This window comes from Zalophus californianus, chromosome 1 (assembly GCF_009762305.2).
Source record: "Zalophus californianus isolate mZalCal1 chromosome 1, mZalCal1.pri.v2, whole genome shotgun sequence".
In the NCBI taxonomy this organism is placed as follows: domain Eukaryota; kingdom Metazoa; phylum Chordata; class Mammalia; order Carnivora; family Otariidae; genus Zalophus; species Zalophus californianus.
The window spans coordinates 114657738-114676775 of record NC_045595.1 but is presented as its reverse complement, the minus strand read 5'-3'; the positions used below and the strand labels follow the sequence as shown (position 1 = coordinate 114676775).

General features: G+C 42.5%; 1 protein-coding gene across 1 annotated transcript in view; it reads right to left on the bottom strand.

Moving 5' to 3' along the window:
• Nucleotides 1–552: 552 nt before the first annotated feature.
• The window catches only part of PPM1L (protein phosphatase, Mg2+/Mn2+ dependent 1L), a 296935-nt gene continuing 278449 nt past the window's right edge, over nucleotides 553–19038 (bottom strand). Inside the window, exons 3-4 of the mRNA XM_027583090.2 lie at nucleotides 13209–13370; nucleotides 553–10025 (exon numbers count right to left, since the gene is read on the bottom strand). Coding sequence (XP_027438891.1) covers nucleotides 9679–10025; nucleotides 13209–13370 — 509 coding nt within the window. The 3' untranslated portion in view covers nucleotides 553–9678. The remainder of the gene's footprint in view (nucleotides 10026–13208; nucleotides 13371–19038) is intronic.

The window sequence follows — 19038 nt, the reverse complement described above, 5'->3', positions numbered from 1 at the left end:
GAATCAGATCAGAATTTTGGGGATATACCATTCATAAAAAACACTACTCAATTATGTGATATTTTTCTTTCTCTCTTCAACTCTCCTTTCCTTCTTTCCTTCATTAATAATGGAGCTCCACCTCTGGTTTTAATCTTACCGAATCATAAATTGTTTTGATGTAATTTGAATTTTATATGTTCTCATGCTTAGAAACAGGGTGGCTGGGTGATAGACACTGGGGAGGGTATGTGCTATGGTGAGCGCTGTGACTTGTGCGAGACTGTTGAATCACAGACCTGTACCTCTGAAACAAATAATACATTTACGTTTAAAAAAGAAGAAGAAGAAGATAGCAGGAAGGGAAAAATGAAGGGGGGGATATAGGATGGGGAGACAAACCATGAGAGACTATGGACTCTGAGAAACACACTGAGGGTTCTAGAGGGGAGGGGGGTAGGGGGATGGGTTAGCCTGGTGATGGGTATTAAAGAGGGCACGTTCTGCGTGGAGCACTGGGTGTTATACGCAAACAATGAATCATGGAATACTACATCAAAAACTAATGATGTAGTGTATGGTGATTAACATAATAAAATTTAAAAAATAAATAAAAAACTAATGATGGGATGTATGGTGACTAACATAACATAATAAAATAAAATAAAAAAAGGAAACAAAATGGCAACAGAATCCCCCACTTCTGATCACTCTGAGATATTCCCAATCTCTTATCATTCACTTTCTGTTCTTCGAATTCAATAGGATTCTAATGTAATTTGGCAGTAGCTAATATTACTTGGTAAAGAAGCAGTTGGCATAGACAGAAAGAGATGTCTAGGGAAGATGCCCAGGCAAAGAACTTAGAAATAAGTGGTGGCCTCTGTAGTTAAAAATAAAAGTCTGGTATTTAGTTTTGCTGTGCCATACAAAAAATAGATGTTGCTATTTTGTTCAAAATATAAAACTTAAATTCCATGCCCAGACTCTGGAATATTTAAAGTTACTATGGATACCAACTTTATGATTTAAAAAAAAAAAAAAATCTGGCATTTAGTCTTCTGTTCGTATTTAAAACCAAGAAATTATTATATTACTGAGACATGTCAATTTTCTGTGTGATGAATTCACTAATTTATAGATTCATGAACACTGTTGATAAATACTCTCAGGGGGCGCCTGGGTGGTTCAGTCAGTTAAGTGTCTGCCTTCGGCTCAGGTTGTAATCCCAGGGTCCTGGGATCGAGTCCCACATCGGGCTCCCTGCACTGTGGGGAGTCTGCTTCTCCCTCTCCCTCTTCTCCCCCTGCTTGCACACTCTCTCTCTATTAAATAAATAAAATCTTAAAACAAAACAAAACACTCTCAGTTCTGGGTTCTTTTTTGGGGCATAAGGTTGTTACACTATATAGCTTCTTGGGAACAAAAATTAAAATTGGCCACGGAGAGATGTTCTCATTATTCCCTATTCTTTTTTTGCAATTCTCTCTTTCCTTCAGGAAAGGATCCTGAAGGGAGAGACACCTTGGCTTTGACCATACTACTACTGAGCTCTTGTCTAGCTGCTGTCCCACTTGGGTGGAGGCCTCCTACGGAGACAGCCTTACCCCTGCCCTGGTCCCCAGGGGCTCCCTGTCTCACTTCCTCACTCAATCCTTGGGAAACTTAGGTAATCTAACATATCTGATGGAATTTGCTTGGATATAAGCAAGATATGCTTAACCTTTTGTCGTGCACTCTCTTGTGTGTAGGAAGGAATTACTGTATGTAATTCTGCCTTGTCCTCACAAATCCAAGGCCATTGGAGGAAATCATGAAAGATGCCGATTTTCATCCCATTCAGCCAATGCTGAGTGTTATAATATCTGTGAAGCCTCCGTTGGGCTGTAAAAGAAGGCAGAGATGATGCCTGAGTGGTCACCTCTAGACCTACTCAGACTCCCTCTGCTTGGCACATGGTAGGTGCTCAGGAAAAAAGAAAAAAAAAAGGAAAGGAAAGAACAAAACATACAAGTAGATGTACTTACAGCAAAAATACAGAATTTTTGCTCTAAAAACAGATTTCTAATTAAATCTGTTCATAAGGTAGATCAATCTGTTATAAATGCAATGATGCTTATATTTAAAAATACACCCTGTACATTTGGCATATAGAAATTATATACGTGAACATGGTTCACATTGGAGTGTTTTGGAATTAGCTTTTTCATTACTATTTTCCAGGCTTGTCAGTATAACCATTCTCTGGCCTTACTAAAGTGTTTTTCTCTTTTGTTTTTGTTTTCTTTTTCCTGGCTCACCATAGGAACGCTGAGGCATTGCAAAATAGATTTTAACTGGACAGCCTGATTTGAAGTCGTGTAAGTGCTCTAAATCAAATCCATTTGCTTGAGTAATCAAAGGGTAAACCGGAGACCATGTTGTAGGTGTTAACGTTTCAATATGAACAAGTATTTCAGATAAATTGAAAAGGGCAAACACTGCTTTCTAATTTTTTTTTAAGTAATCTCTACACCCAACATGAAGCTTGAACTCATGACCCCGAGATCAAGAGTTGCATGCTCCACTGATGGAGCCAGCCAGGTGCCTCTGCTTTCTAAAATAGAAGCAAAAGTTATTGGATTCTCTCCATTTTTTGTGTTTATTACTCTATTTTCTGAGTATATACCTGAGGTAAAAAGACAACCAAAATGATCAACACATGAAGACGGGCTGTAGTCTTGAAGCCTAAATGGGGACAGTAGTCTTGCTTCACGTCCCACGGTTCTAGTTTTTTCTCAAATAGCAGGATTTATATCTTTTCATTAGTACACTAAGCAATCATTGTTTATTCTTACATGTACTAATACAGGCAGAAATTTAAAATTTGCACAAGCAACATCATTCTCTTGGGTTAAAGATGTCTAAATCATCATCTCCACGATTGGTGTTTTTTTTTTTTTTAATTATATGAGCAAATATGACCTTTTGTATTATACGGATTAGAAAACCTCCAAAAAGCAAGAACACTGAATCACCCTGTTGTTTGTAACTGTCTGTTTTAAACTGAATACTCACTGGTATTCATGTTGGCCTTTGAAAAATTATGTCTACTAAACCTCGCTCTCTGTTGGAGCTGTGACTGTGTTGATCTGGCTTCGGTTTTATCTGGGCACTGGAAAATGAAGGGCCTATCACTTTGTCTTACTGTTTAAAAAACTCTTAAAAGGGGGTATTTCTGCTTGGAAGATGCAAAAATTCGAAGGATGCAGGGTAAAACCACTTCTAAGATTTGCAAAGTAAACAGAACCTAGAACAGTGAAGGTCGTTTAGGACAGCAATAAATAAGGCCACACATATCCATTTTCATTGGGAAAGAATGGAATAGGGACTGTAATGTTACTGCATTTACAAATAACTCAATGTTCATTTTCTTATTTCAATGTTATCTCCTTAGTTCCAGAAAAAACACAAATATCAGAAAGCATGATTCATTATGTAATAAAATATGCCTCCTTTTCTTAATTTAAAATATTTCCTCTGATACGATTCTCTTTTAATTTTGTCTTTTATATTTTCTCAAAAATGCTTTTCTTTACATTCTGACTTTGACCATACTGGTAATTAATTTTGCCTTTTTTTAAATTAAAAAATGTTCCAAACTATTTTTCTTAGATGTGATGCTGCCTATTCTAACAGTCCTATACAAGCTTTAGAATTCTGTCTTTGACTAACACGTAAAAAAAGCATTAGCCAATACTCTACCTAGGAAGCCTCTTGTTTGAATAGGTGAGATGTGGGAAAACTGCCTTCTACTGATCTGTGTGCAGGTGTCCGCAGTTGCTATGACTGAAGTCTGATTTTTGGAAAAACTACTTTTTTACATTTTTAAAGTCTGGGTACCCTACAGGTTTTCTTCCCCAATTCCTTGATTATTACTTCTGTCTTTGCTTCTGTGTGAACATGTTTTAAATTATGCATTGTCAGATTTATATAGAAACATGTTATCATCTTTAATCTCTGAATTTCCTCATGACAAAAGGTGAAGAGAGAGTGTGGCAGATACACACACAGTCCCTCTCCCACAGAGACAGCAAGCAACCCAGGCACACTGTCCAGCCCCCAATCGTCCCCCATCACAATCTGCCACCAGAACCTCCATAGCAGTCTGCTTGTGCTCAGAGCCAAGGACTCAGGTCCTCGGAGATTTTGAGATTAATTTGGATTTGGCAAATGTCAGAGGGGATTTTGTGGTTAAATAATGCCAGGTTATAGGACTTATAGAATAAATGAAACCACATCTCTAAATATAAACTGCACCTTTGCTGCTTGCTTGTTGGCAGAGTTTTGAACTATGAAAATGCCTTTGTGATTCGTTAAAATGAATAGCTACTTCATGCTCTCTTCAAAGTCCTTAACTTGGATTTATTAAAGTGGTTGTACAAATGATGGTGTGGTTATTACTAAACACATCAAAATGATCATAATCCACCCTTAGTTAAACAGTCTGCGGTTTAACAGTGGTAAAAAGAGAAAATAACAAAGCACCGACATTAAGAATTAGCAAAAAAAATTTACATATTACCAAACATGTCTAGAAGCACATATCTAATTCAACTGTCACTTGCCCTCTGAAATCTGCCACCTAGCTTAAGCAGTTTTACTTTCAGTTTTTTACTATTTTGGATAATGTCCACAGGGTGGATGTATTCCTGATAATTCTGATTAATGACTTTACCCTAACTTCACTGTGCGTGGTGTTTTGGACTAAATTTGTTTCATCTGTTATTTCAGGATTCCCTAGCGCGTCCCAGGCCTGCCCAGGGCGAGCGTGACGAGTACAGAGTTATAGCCAAGCCCTACATTTTAAGCAAGAGGTAACTCACCAAACTTAATCCTATACATAATATGTGAAAAGTGGGACAACATGGGACAGGGATTTTAGAACAAATGAGCTTTGGTTGATTTCAGATTATTTCATTGAATCTGGAAAGAATGACAGAGGACAAAGAGTAAATAAGTGTTAATAGTTTACATTTCCATTATTATACAATGGATACATAATTTTAAAAATCTAGTTAAAATTTTAAAATGAATTATAACCAAATGTCTTTTTCCTCCTTTTCTACTGTTTTAAATATGTATTTCTAAACTTTCACATAGTGATGAGATGTAAAAATATTTATTTTGATTCAATCTGGAAAGCAAAGATGACTTCAAAAATACAACTGAAAGCTCTTGGAATGAATATGAGAAATCCCTAGCTATATGGCAAGGCTCCTGCCTATTATTAACACAAAAGAGAGAAGTTTAGAGCTTCAGGTAGGACTGCTGGGCTTCTGTTATCAATGGGAAGCTGCTGATGGGTCTTATTAAGTCATACTGTTTCTTCCCACTTTCATTAACAAATCAGCCTCATATGTGAAAAGGACTCGTGTTTCAAAATTGCAAAATGTGCGGCTACCACTAAGAGTTGTAGTGAATGAGAAAATAGTACTATTTCCATATGCCAGAAATTCCCAACGTGGGTCCTGTGGAACACAAGCTCCTTGGAATGTTACTAGGTGTTACTCAAAAAAGTTTCTCTGGCCAAATTAATCTGGAAAGCACAGAGCTAACTGAAATTACATTTATGGTGTGTTTCTTCCCCTGTCTCCACCGCCCACCCATAGGGCATTTAAATTAAAACCTTCTGTGTGCTTATATGCACTAACTTTTTAAGATAGTATCTTTCCCAAACTCATTTGACCATGGAACCCTATATTTGGAAGATCATCTTTGGAACTGTGTTCTATGGAACACACTCTGGGGGAACACTGGATTCTTTTACTCCTGCAGTGTTCAACTAAGTAGTTCAAAAGTCCAGATACCAATGATTTAACCTAGAGGCAATTAAATAGGCCCCAGTGTGGTATCTAACAGTCATGTCATTTCTGCAGAGCTGGTTCAGGAACGCTGGTGTGACCGGCTAAGGCAATTTTAGGAGAATATTAAGGGAAGATCAGTCTAATGATGATGGGTCAAAGGAGAAAAAAATCATTTCTGAAATCATGGAAGAATAAAACTTCATCCAGAGTGTGTATTCACATACTTTCAAATGTACAGTGAAATGTTGCCCTTTCTAAACCTTCTTCATTGACATGGTTGTAAGAGTATTAGATCTAGCAATAATTCAGGGGGAAAAACATCCAGAAAATCAAGATATACTTGGCAAAGGAAAAGGTGATCACTCCCTTGCGTATCCCTCATGTATTGCCGGATATCCAAATGATCCAATTCAATAACGTCATCAGTTTCCCAGAATTACTTCAGATAGGATTGAAACAATGCCATCATCCTCACACAATCCTGTCTGCACAGAATGTATGTGGGCTGAAATCATTACAGTTGCATGAAATAAGCCCTGTTTTAAGTTACCCAGATTGCATATGCTCCTTCACTCTAGAAAACACTCTCTGTAATACTCTTTTTACAGAGACAAGATTCAAGAGGCCAATACCTTCTATCTAAGGCAAGGCATAGAACACAGCCGCGGGTTACCAGTAATGTGTACATATGCGCACAGTCATGTTGTATTAGAATAGTGACTTCAGAGCTCAGTGCCTTGGGCAAGTTGGTCACATAAAATGAATGCAGGTCTTGGGAACTAGCTTTGGAGTTTTTAATGTATTATTTATTCCTTTAATTGGAGAATTGCAAATACAGTGAATTTTCAAAAAAATTTTCCCTATCTTGTCCTATCCCCTCCCCCCAATCCCAACCCATGTTAAGAGTACAAACTGCTGGTGGGGCAACAGCGGAGCGGAGCATTCATGAGGGTCTGCGCTTGGCATCTTGCTGGGGGCTCGTAAGCATGTGGTCATTCATTCCCAACGTCATTTCTAAAAGAAATGAAAAACCATCCCCAAATTTGGCACTATGGGGCTATTGGCAATGCGAACTCGGGCTGGGGAGTCCGGGCAGCCTCATGTGATAATTCCAAAGCTTTGGCAGTGCTGTTTAGGGAAGCTTCACATGCAAACTTCTCAAAACAATTTCCCTAAAGGCTAGATTCAACTTTTCCCTTGTTGTCCCTAGAAAATGAGCCACAGGGCACCCCTGGGGTGATGTCTGCAGACCCCTAACAGCTGGATGAGGGGCAGAGAGAGAGAGAGAGCTCCAGGACGGGGGGGGGGGGGGGGGGGGGGGGGGGGCGCGGGGAGCAAAGTGCTCTGATTTTAGACATAACTCTTAATCAAACTGCTACTATTTTGCCTAAAACATCTGTCTTTAAAAAATCTACAAGCCAAAGTGGGAGGAAAAGAGGCAGAAGAAAGGGAGTAGGAAATACACACACTACATGGTTAAATTCAGAAATGAATTAATTCTACAAAGCAAACTGTAGAAGACACCCGGTAACCTCAGCTGGAGGGGAAGGCCAGCACGCCTGCCCTCGGCACCACCCAGGAAGACCCTGTGCAGGGTAAACAAACACTAATTTCCTGTAGCTTTGCTTTTTCATCTTCACCAAAACATGTCTATTTTCATCTTACTAATAATGATCATGGAATTAAAAGATCTCTTTCCCTTGTCAATATAAATTTTAGGGTTAAAAATAAAAAAAGGAAATTGGACTGGGTAGCATAAAATGCTGAAATTGCTTATTCCTGACCTTCAGTTAGATGGTGGGCTTTGGTAACTCGCCAGAGTCAGAATGTCCTAGATCTCCAAGCAAGGCCACCTGGCTTGCCCATCCCATCACTGAGCACAACCAGCCTGTCTCCCATCTTCCTCTCCCCTGACCCCGTCCCCAAATACACACATCCAATTGTTCATTGTCTCTCAATAGGCAAATATTTCAATCTAAAATGGTGACAGATATTTTGTACTAGAACATTCTGTACCTAAAAAAAAAAAAAAATAACCAGGGTTCTAATTCTAATGCTGGAAATTCTAATGCTACAGTTTACAAAAGTGAGCAAATCGCTTGGGAAACCATTATTAATTCTCATTGCAGTCAAAAGACGGTAAGTGCTTAGAGGAATCCAGTCAGGCTGCAGCCCTTGGCAGCCACAAGGGAAACTTCATCCTCCCAAGTTCTCCCCTGGAACCCGCTTCGGGAAAGCTCCACAGTTGAAGAAAGGCAAGGGAGGGAGGGGCACTGTGGGCTGGAGGTGGCCAGTAAATTGGACCTTTGAGAAGCTCTAAAGACTAATGTTTCCACTTGAGAAAGACAAAACCAGGTGGACACCTCGGCATTTCAGACACAGAAGGGTAGGGACACAACAAAAATCTTGTCTGGTTGTTTGAGCCACCTCAGTCAGGCAAACGGGCCGACCCAGCACTCGGTCAATTAATTTATAAAACACTGAGGTTGGAAACATGATTCTGGTGGACAGGGCACGAAGAGCGGCAAGACTGGCCCCGAAATAACTCTGAGCCACTTACCAATACAGGTTTGGGCTTGAATTCCCAGCCAGCGAGCATGGTTGCCACAGCACGCAGGGCAGGGGGGCGCGGGCTGTGCTTGCCTGGGGAAAGCTACCTGGTGTGGACAGTGATCTGCATCCAAATGTTACGGGCAGCTGCCTTTCCACTGTCAAGGGGAAGCACGTGCCAGCATTTTATCACCAAATGCCCAGCTGTGCTGGGAACTCTGTCCTCGGCTTCAAGGAACACACATGCAGTTCAAGGCTGTGCCGATCAGAACACTGCTTGAAAGACACTTGAAAGCTACTGGGACAGGAGAGAGAAGGAAAAAAACCCGCATAAAAATGGCCACCGGAGCTCAGTTCAGGGTGGTGACCTCCCCAGCTTTCTTTCCTAACGCAAACAGCAGATTTCCCAGGGGGCACTGTGACTTATTTGGCCACTATTTCCCTCTATCTACCCTTAAAGAGTGCAGAAATTATGGTATTGTGATTTGCTTTGTTCATTTCCCCTAATAGGTTTCTTGGTACACAAAAAATCGTGGCGTCTGGTGGTGGTTTCACAGCTGCCTATTACATAAGGTAAGGTAGAAGCAAAAGGTTAAGGTCATGCACGATTAGGATAAACGCATGAAGACAGGTCAGGTGGCACACAGAGTCTATTTAAGTAAGAAAGGAAGCCAGGGGAAAAGGTTATGTCTGCTGTGCAGGCGGCTCCCATCCTCCCACTTCCCCCCCCCGTCTCCAAAAGCGGCCACGGAATAATAAACCATTTCACATCTGTGTCTGGGCTGCTGCTGAGCAGAAAAGCTGGGCTCAGGAGGACAAAGCCCTCTCAGGATAGCTCTGCCGCTCAGCAGCGGGCATCGGCCTGTCCGCCCAGACTCACAGGGGCCACGGTAGGCCGTCCCCTGCAGCTCTGGAGGCCTGCTCTGTGCACCACTCCAAAGACAGGACAGAGTCTGATGCCTGGAGAATCCAGGAAGAGGTCTTGAAAAGAATCCCAAAGGGGAGAATATATGGCACATGTGCCGTTCACGTCATACTTGTGAATCTACAGCTATATATTTATATATTTTGAACATCGGAGGAAAGAATTGGGAACACATGAAGAAACCATTTTCCAGCCTCTCAGCTACGTGGGCCAAGAGCACCCTCTGTTCATTACTGCATATAGACCTATGCCCACCAGGGCGGGGAATCCCACGTCTAGGTGGCTGATCCTAACTGTAACTCCCACGCTTTCACTACATTAGAAGAGACCAGTGTGTTGAGAGTCCTTTAGGCAAGGGAAGCCAAGACCCGGAAGGGTTCACTGCTCTTCCGTTTTGCTGCTATTCCTGAACTTCACCACCATGACCGTTATATTGTCAGGGCAGCCTCTGTAAAATGACTGTAAAACTATGCTCTTAGCCCCAAAGTGAGGTTCATCCAAGCGCTCCTTGATGAATCGAACAGCTTCTTCATTGCTGAAAGCATCCCAGAGGCCATCTGATGCCAAGATCATGAACTCCGGCTGAAGCTTGTCCAGGTCAAAGGTCAGGATATCTGGGTCCGGGATGACCACATTGAGATTTTTCAGCGGATAATCCCCCAGGGACCGAGACATGGCCAGGATTCCCTGGACCCTCCAGGAGCCATTGAAACTGATAAAACCACCTGCAAAGACAGAATGAGCTCATTAGCTTGAGCAGCTGGTATCTCACACACACGGGAGAGTCTGGGTGCACGTACACAAGGCTCATCTCCTGCGTATGCACCCCTCACCTCCCCTGGGCACTGCCAGGAAGGAGTAGCCTTCCTGCCGCATGGCTTGAGGTTTCACACTTTATCAGGAGATCCTCATCTTAAAGGCTCTGAGGAATATATCAGTAAAAATAGTGAGGGTAGGCAGATACATATAGGTGAGGGCATTGGTTTTAACTTAACACCTTTAGGGCTCCTTGATTGACAGTAGGTAGCCCTAGGGTAGGGATTCGAGGACAATGGCCAAAGAGCGCTGAAAGGCATGAGGACAGGAACCAGAGACACCACTGGGCTACTTCATTTAGCTTTAGGCTGCCCCTGGGTGCATCTAGATCTCAAAACAGCTCCCCAAATAGAATCGGGATTAAAGAAGGGTGTATTTTAGCACAGTGGAGAAAGGTTCAGGCTCTTTGGTCGGACTGCGTAGATTTGATTCTTGGCTCTGTCACTTCAGATGAGAAGCTCTAGCTTTCTGATTCTAGGTTGTCCTGGCTACAAAATGGGGACAATAATAGTACCTCTTCCACTGAGTTGTGAGAAATAAAGGAGTTACTCCGTATAAATCACTTAGCATAGTGCCTGTGTATCACATGTATTCCATGCATTCAGTATTACCTATTATTATTTTTTCTTTAAGGGAGCTAGGGCTTTGTTCATTCACATATTATTTGTCAGATATCTATCAAATGTATACTCCATGCAAGGCATTTTGTAGGCTATAAAGTTATACAAGATCCAGACCTTTCTCTAAAGAAGCAGATAGTCTAGCAGAAAGGAAAAGCTACATGTATTAACAACTGTAAGCACAAAGCAGTATTCTTTTGAGAAGAAACTAGTACCTGCTAAATGCTGTAGTCAGATGGAGGAGGAGCAATGATACCTGGTTGTGATGATCAGGGAAGAGTGAGCAATAAAGCGAGGCTTTGAACGATGGGTAGGACTTCTATGGGCAGGGATGTATGAGAACATTCCAGGAAGTGTGGTCTAGTAAGCAAGAGCATGGGCTCCAGAGTCAGTGTCCTGGGTCTCGATTCTCGTCCCACTATTCACTAGCTGTGTGTCCTGTGTGCCAAAGAGGCACACGTGCCTCTTTGAGGGTCTACTTCCTCGGTTGTAAAATGAGGATAACATTATTAAGTAAAGAGAAAGCATATGTAAAAAACTAGGCTTGGCTCCCAGCACAGAGTGAGCAAACAATAAATGGCAGCTGATGTTGCTGTTGTTGGAAACAACAAAAGGAGTTAAGACAGAAGGACCAACTCGTATTTGGCCCAGACTGGTCGTAGTGTATTGTTATGCTAAGTAGGACAGGGAAAGGCGTCCTGAAAGGGAAGGCTGAGGTCAGAGAAAATACACATCAAGGTAATAACACCAATCACTGTCCCTTAAGCCTTGCTATAAAATACACCCTTGACACAGGTTAAATTAACCTCCTTGGAGACAGTGTCCAAACCGGCCTCTATAAAGCATCCCTGGAGGATGGGGGTGCAGGTGGGGGGTATGGGAAGGACGAGGAGAGAGGATACAATGGGAATGCCATTGCAGAAGGGCACGCAGGATGCTAAGATGACATTTCCAGGTGTTGTACACACATCCTTGCGTGTGCTTCCACAAGAGTAGGTTAACTGAATCTTAAGTCCAGGGTCACAGCAGACTCAGAGGGAAATGGTGTCTTTGTAAGTAAGGAAGCTGGAGTATTTGCTCATACTGCTTGCAGCTCATCAGAGCTTGATGGATACTCCTAAAACATCATTTGTTCCGTCCCACCAACAAAAAGCCTGACTAAAGCTCTCATTAAAAATTATTCTGCATCTCAAGCAGTTACTGAAGCAGGAGGTTGTAATACATTTCAACAGTTTTTGACTCAAAAGTACAGTTTCTTACTGTGAAAACTCAAATGTTGATTAGGTTCCGGGCAGAGGCTGACCTGTAGAGAGAGAAAGTCAACTGCAATTACCCCAGACAGCAGGGGCCCATTCTGGTTAGAGGCCCAGGGTACGTGAGCTCCCCTTGGACCACTGGGCCTGCCACCTGGCATATCATGCACAGCCAACATGCTGCAGTTGTCAGTCTGGAGAGGGAGGGAGTCCTCCCTTCCATGGGCAGAAAAGAATCCCGCAAAGTGAATCATGAAAGTGTAATCATCAACTGATAATCTTCCTTCAAGTCTTTGTCCTAATATCACCTTAGTGAGGCCTGTAGTGACCACCCCCGATACTCCCCATTCCCTTGCCTGCTTTATGTCTCTTCATAATAGTTATCATTTATAATATACTAGATAATTTACTTATTTTTACTTATTTATTGTTAACATTCCCCCATCCCATCCCAATTCCAGAATGTAAGTTTGTATCCCCAGTCTCTAGATGTTGAAAAAAATATGAAAAGAGACCCTCCCCCGCTGCCACCCAACCCCAGAATATTTACTTGTGCCAGGCACTGAGCTAGATGCTGGGAGTACAGAAAGAACAAGACCAAATTCCTGCCCTCAAAGAGCTCACAATCAGGAAGGCAGAACAGATGAGAGAACCAAGTATGTCCATATTGTGAAGGGTAACCCAATAGGTTACCCACACAGGATGTGGGGAAACTGAAGGGGCACCTAACCTAGACTGGGGGAGCCTTTGGTGCAGTGACAGGGAAGGCTTACCAAAAGGATACCCTTAAACTGGGTCTTAAAGGACAAGTAATTGTTATCCACTGGCTGGTGGGGTTGGCGCTTGCCAAGGCACAGAGCTGGCAGAAACATGGCTCATTTGGGGAACGGCTAGTCTGGTGTGGCTGGAGGGAAGCAGGGTGAGGGAAGCAGGGTGAGGCAAGCAGGAGCCCAAAGATCTCATTAGCCTTTAAACTAGGAAAGGGCTTTTTGGGGGGCTTTTTTGGAATCTTTGGCCACGAGGAAGGGCAAGTTCGGTGGCCACTTATTCGACAAGAAATGTCACAAAGTCAAGTGTCAGCTACCTCAGCAGCATCCTCTGTGCTGATCTACTAGTCACGGGGTAACCGAACGTCTCATCCCCCACAGGCAATGCAAGCAAGCCACCCTGTTCACCGGACAGGACGGCAGGCAGCACTTGGAGGTGCTCACAAGCTCACCGGCTCTCTTTATTCTCTTTCTCTCCTTCAGTTGGTAAGGCTTGTGATCATGAGACAGAGGAATGGCGTTCCCGTCCTTGTCACACAGGACCCCTCTCGAGTCACCCACATTGGCCACCGTGAGGTCCTTATCTGATAGTAGAGCAATCAGACACGTTGTACCTGGGAAACAGAGAGAGGCATTGTAAGAGGTCAGCGGTGCATTGAGATTCAGCTATTTCTTGTTGTTACTGGATTCTTCAGCCATTAAAACTGCTCCTGCTGGGTGAGAATTTAACTCCAGACACTCCTGAGAATGATGGCTGTTCACTTCAACAACACTGATCAAATCTGACAGGCAGTTTTCTTAACCATGTTAGAATGTTACTGAAATAGGCTAGGATAACATTATCATTTTCCCAAATCATTTTTGTTTCTGCTCCTCTTAATTTAAACACATATCACATTTAAAAAGATTAGGAGAGAATCAAAATCAGTTTGAAGCTTCTGGCAGTTGATATATTTGTTTTTGCTTCTCATTGGTGCCTCATTTCTGTGGAGCCCCAGTTGAAAGTGGGGAGGCGGCGGGGTCTTGTGAGCTCCTCGGCTGGAGGGTCTGGAAGAGGCAGTAAATGACAGATGCCAACAGCCTGATCCTATGGCGCCGTGAAGGAGCTGCCCATACAAACTTGCCTACACAAAGTCTGATGCAAAGACAGGCAGCCAGAAACAGGTCAGCTCCAGGGTGTAATGGGGGCAGACTATAAAGGCAGAAGCAGAAAAACCTTCTGAAGACAGAAATGAGATCTAGGTAGATGGAAGGTGGGGGTTGGGGTGGTCAGAGTCAGAAGGGGAGCCAGACTGACGACCTGCTTGCCTGGAACCTATAAAAGACACAAAAGGACAAGCTCTTCTCAAACCCCTCTTGAAATGAGAGTGGATAAAAGCAAATAGAGATGGACAGTGTGGTCCCCCTGGAGCCTGGCCTTATTTTCTGCCTGGTGTCCTCTGTCCGACTCTTTCCTCTCTCCTCCCTCCCTCCTGACAGTGTCACTGAGTATGCAAATGCCTGCTGAAATGTACGACCCATTAAGCTGATGCTTGAAACTGTTAACGCCTTTGTTTGTGAAAATTATCCATCAGTGTCTTCATTAATATTTCCCTCCTCATTTAGAAGGCCTATTCTATAACAGAATGTAAACTGCACCTAAACAGCTCTTTAGCCTTCACAGAACAATAAACAAGACTGAATTCTTAAGTGGACACAAAGAATAAATACAGGTCAATATCAGGAGCAGGGAGAATAATTAGAATATTTAGCATATTCAGGTATTATATTTCAGTTTGAAATTCCATTCTTACGCCTATTTAACTCAAAACTGCCTTGGTCAGCAATGAAAATACATGAAATATTGGTCAGCTCAGGATTTCTGATATGACAAGCTTTGTGAAAGAAAAAAAAAAGTCTAATCTTAGGGATTCCAAGCAAATTGCAAATCTTTTACCTGTAAAAAACACTGTAAAAATGAAAATGTAAACACCAAGATAGCCATTCATACCATTAGAAATTGTTATTCTCAGTTTTTGCTCTTAGTTGCCTTTTGTTCTTCAACCATTCTCACTTTATCCTCAAGCATCTGATTGGGTTAACTTGTCTAACACAATCAGAGACTATAAGGCACGTTCGTAAAGTCTGAAGGTGAAACAGAAACTTTATTGGAATATTGCATGGCTTGGGGGCAGTACATTCATAACCCTAACTCTTTCCTTCTCACTCTGCACACTCTGAGAGACCATGTTCCTGACCCTGGCCTCCACTACCATCTAAGCCTGTGCCGCTAGCCTGGTTGACACCTGAGGTCCGTATCAATTGGCATGGAGGTGTTTCGATTTGCCTGTACCGCCAGGGACCCAGGGAAGGGCTCTGCGGCCTCCCTTTGAGAAGAACAGAGGGATCCACCTGGCTCTGGGCCCTTTCCCCACCCCATTTCAGCACAGCAGGTCTACACCCATCTGTTAGCTGTACTGGGCTTCCACGTAAGTCTTTTTTTTAATAAAAGAGGGAAGGGAGAGGTCATTCCTACAGCTAGAAAAAAAACTGAAATGTAATCACATATGTGATTAAGAATCACAAGGGTTTTAAGCAGGATAGTGTCATGATGAGATATGTGTTCTAAAAGATCGTTTCAGTGGCAATATGGAAGATAAAGTGGAACCAGAGAGAAAGATTGAGATAATGAAGATCTGAATTAATGTAGTAAACATAGAGATAGAGGGTAGGAGACAGACTATTTAAAGCCTGAATGGAGAGGTCATAGAGAGTGAAGGAAATAAAGGAGAGGGGAACAAGTCTAGGGTAATGTCCTACCTTCTAGACAGTGGGCGGTGGGAGACCTGGGTGCTCCATAGACAAGGACTTAAGGGGATGTCTGCTTGGGGCTTCTGGGAAAGGCTCTCTCTCTCACTAAAGGAGACACAATGAAGAAAATGACCCACTTCTTTGGTCCAGTGTTGGCTCACCTGTTTTCCAGAACTGTGGCAGCCATCTTGAAATATGAGGCAATATGCCTCCGGGTCAAGGCACTCTGCTGCAGGTAGAGCAGAGAGGTAAAGAGCCTGAGTCCCTAAGATATCACGGAACGGTTGAACCAGCCTCAAAAGGACTTGCTCCATGAGACATTAAATATCTTTACTGCTCATGGCTTTTGAAGTTGGATTTTTCTGCTCCTTGTAGCATCCTAACTGGTTCTGGGGCTTATAGTCCAATAAGGGGGTCTTTGGGTGGATTTAGAGTGTCTGCTTTGCTTTACTCACATGTTGTTGCATATACCTAAGATTCCTGGCCTGCCAATTCCTTTGTCAAGGACACAATTCCATTGTTTCCATGGGTAAAAACGATCTATCTCATGACGTGTATTTCAGAAATTTATTGCTTTGAGACAGCGGGGACTGCCTTTGTTAGCAATAGAATCTTAGACCTGGCCAAAACGGATGAGCCCCAGATGGTGGATTAGAGCTGCAGGCAGTTTTTAGGATCACTGAAATGTCACCTTTCCCTCTCTATAGAAACCTGCCTGTATCCTGAGTGGCGGCCCAAGCATAATCTTCAAAAACTGCTTCACTGTAGGCAATTTATCGTTTGGGCCTTGCAGCTGTAGTTTGGGGTTGCAAGAGATAGTCTGTAATGTAATCTTACTTTATAGAACAAACTACCTTGTTGCTGAAAGACTCCAGAAAAACATCGTGTCCAAGAGAAAATGGACAAAATCACCTTTTCTTTTGCTTGCATAAGGAAAAAAAACACCCTCCAAATTTTGGCCACAAGTTTTGATATAAAAGATTTATTCATTAATAGTACTATTTATCACATGCCAGGGTCTGACAATATTCCTTAAGACCTCAGGATGTGTCTATATTAACAATTTAATCTAGCAGAGAATGTAATTGCAAATCTGGAAGATATCTTGGAAACCTATATAACCTATTAACCTCACTTCACAGATTAAAAAAATGAAAAAAGCAAATTCACACAGACTAGACTTCAGTGTCCGAATCGAGTGAGGTCTGGCAAGTTATTTAACTTTCCAGCCGCAGAAAATGGCACCACAATCCAGTTACTCAAGCCAGGAGTCATCCTTGTTTTTCTTGTTTCTTTTCTTTTCCTCATTCCTGACATTCAGTCCTGCATTAAGTTCTGCCACTCTTACCTTTAAGGTACATCTTAACCCCCTCCAGCTCTCTTGTTCTCATTGCATTGACTCTAGCCCAAGCCACGGTCCTTTCTAAGCGCTGCCATTTCAGCGTCAGGTGAAAACAATGGTGGCCAGGTGCTGCGTGGTCTGGCCCCCACCCAAACTGTCCAATGTCATATCATGCTACTCTTTCCCTTGCTCTCCCCCCCTTCTGCTCCCAAACATGCCAGTCCGTTTGTTGTCTTCTGTTCCCTCTGCCTAGTATATTTCCCTGTCTTTGACTGGCCAATTAATGCATATGGGATGTCTTAGTACAAGTGTGACATCATCACACAGGTCTTCTCTGATGGGGTAGATCTTATCTCCTCTTTACTTTCCTCACTGCCCTCACAACGCACAGTTGTGTATATATCTTGTATATTTATTTAAACAATTTAATTAATGCCAATCTTCCCCTGTACCATATAAACTTCACAAGGGTAAAGACATTGCTTGTCTTCCCTACTACAGTGCTGATGCCTAGAACATGGCAGGTTCTCAATATCTGCTGAATAAACAAAGTAAGAGATGAATGAATAAATAATCACATGCTGTCTCTTTGATCCCGATCTGACATAATGCTAAGCTCCTTCTGACTTGCTCTGAACATGTCCACTTAGGTTAATAATACAATGCACACCATCTTCCAGATATTGCCACAGCAGGGAGATGCTCAACTGTAGCAAAATACATTTTACACATTGATCAAAACATGAGAACCGTCCTGTACAAGTATAACCCCGCTCACAGGCACACTGCCCATAACTAGAAAGAGCCTCCTGCCCAGGCCTATCCCGAGTTCTTCCATCCAGTCAGTCGAGGCTTCTGGTCCAATGCAAATGAAACATGGGTAGGGCTTCTATCCTCACCACACCCTCCAAAGCCGTGGCACCTTGTGAAGTGATAAAAGTGCCTCACGGTAGTCATTACATGCATATTCTGTGTCTGCTTCTGACCTCAGTCTGTACTTGAGCAAATCAGGCACAGTTTCACGTTGTCCTGTTAATTCTTGTTTTCTTTAGGGAAAACCCACAAATGCAAATTAGTCATTAGTCTATTCCTCTAAACCAGCATTCTCTCCTCTGATTTAATTTCTGGGAGGCAAAGTAAAGGCACACAAGAAAATCTCTTCTAGACTTATCTAAATATTCTGGTTGGATGGTATTAGGCACTTCATTCACTTGGTGAGTTGAGCTTGAGAAAAATGTAAATTCTTTTTTTTTTCTTTTAAGTAGACTCCACATCCAGCATGGATCTCACGACCCTGAGATTAAGACCTGAGCTGAGATCAAGAGCTGGACGCTTAACCGACTGAGCCACCGGGGCGCCCTGAGAAAAATGGAAATCCTAAGGGAGGTTAAGTAACGTGGGTTAGTTCACGCATCTTTGGAAACCCTAGTTATCATATTTTTAAAACTTAGTTTAATTAATAGCAAAGTGGTAATAACAATTTGCTCAGCACTATAAACACCACTAAGTGGCTCACAAACACACTTGTAGTTGATTTCCTGACTCGTCGGGGTGGGTGAGGGGCAGGTATTATTCCCCCCGTTTGAGCAGACAGGAAAATGGGGCGCAGAAACTTCCAGTGTCTTATCCATGGTGTCACCGCTCAAGGCGTATGTACTGAGTGACTACGTGACTAAAAGTACTCCCAGTACTCCCAGTAAACAGTCACTCCCAGTCACCTGGGAGTCCAGAGTGATTACTCTAGTAATAACAACGATAGACCCTAGGACTGAAATTTTTCATTATAATGCTAAACACATTGTGTAACTTAATCTGCATTACCCTTCAAGATAAGGCATGGTTGTCCCCATTTTCCAGATGGGGAAACTAGGTCTTGGGTAGGATAACAACCTGGCCAGGTCACACACTTGGATCGTCTGATTCCACTTTAACAATCAGCGCTTCTTCCTATTCTAGGCTGTTCTCCTCCTACTCCCAGAAGTCAAGATTTGTGTGTCCTGTTTCTACCTTTCTGTTCTGAATGGTCCCCATCAACTAGCCCCCTTTTACAGTGTACCTTGGTGCAAGTCACAGAAAAGTTTGAGAGTCAGGAAAAAATTTGATTATGTGATACAAAGTTGATGTAATAGAAATGTGACTGTATTCACTTA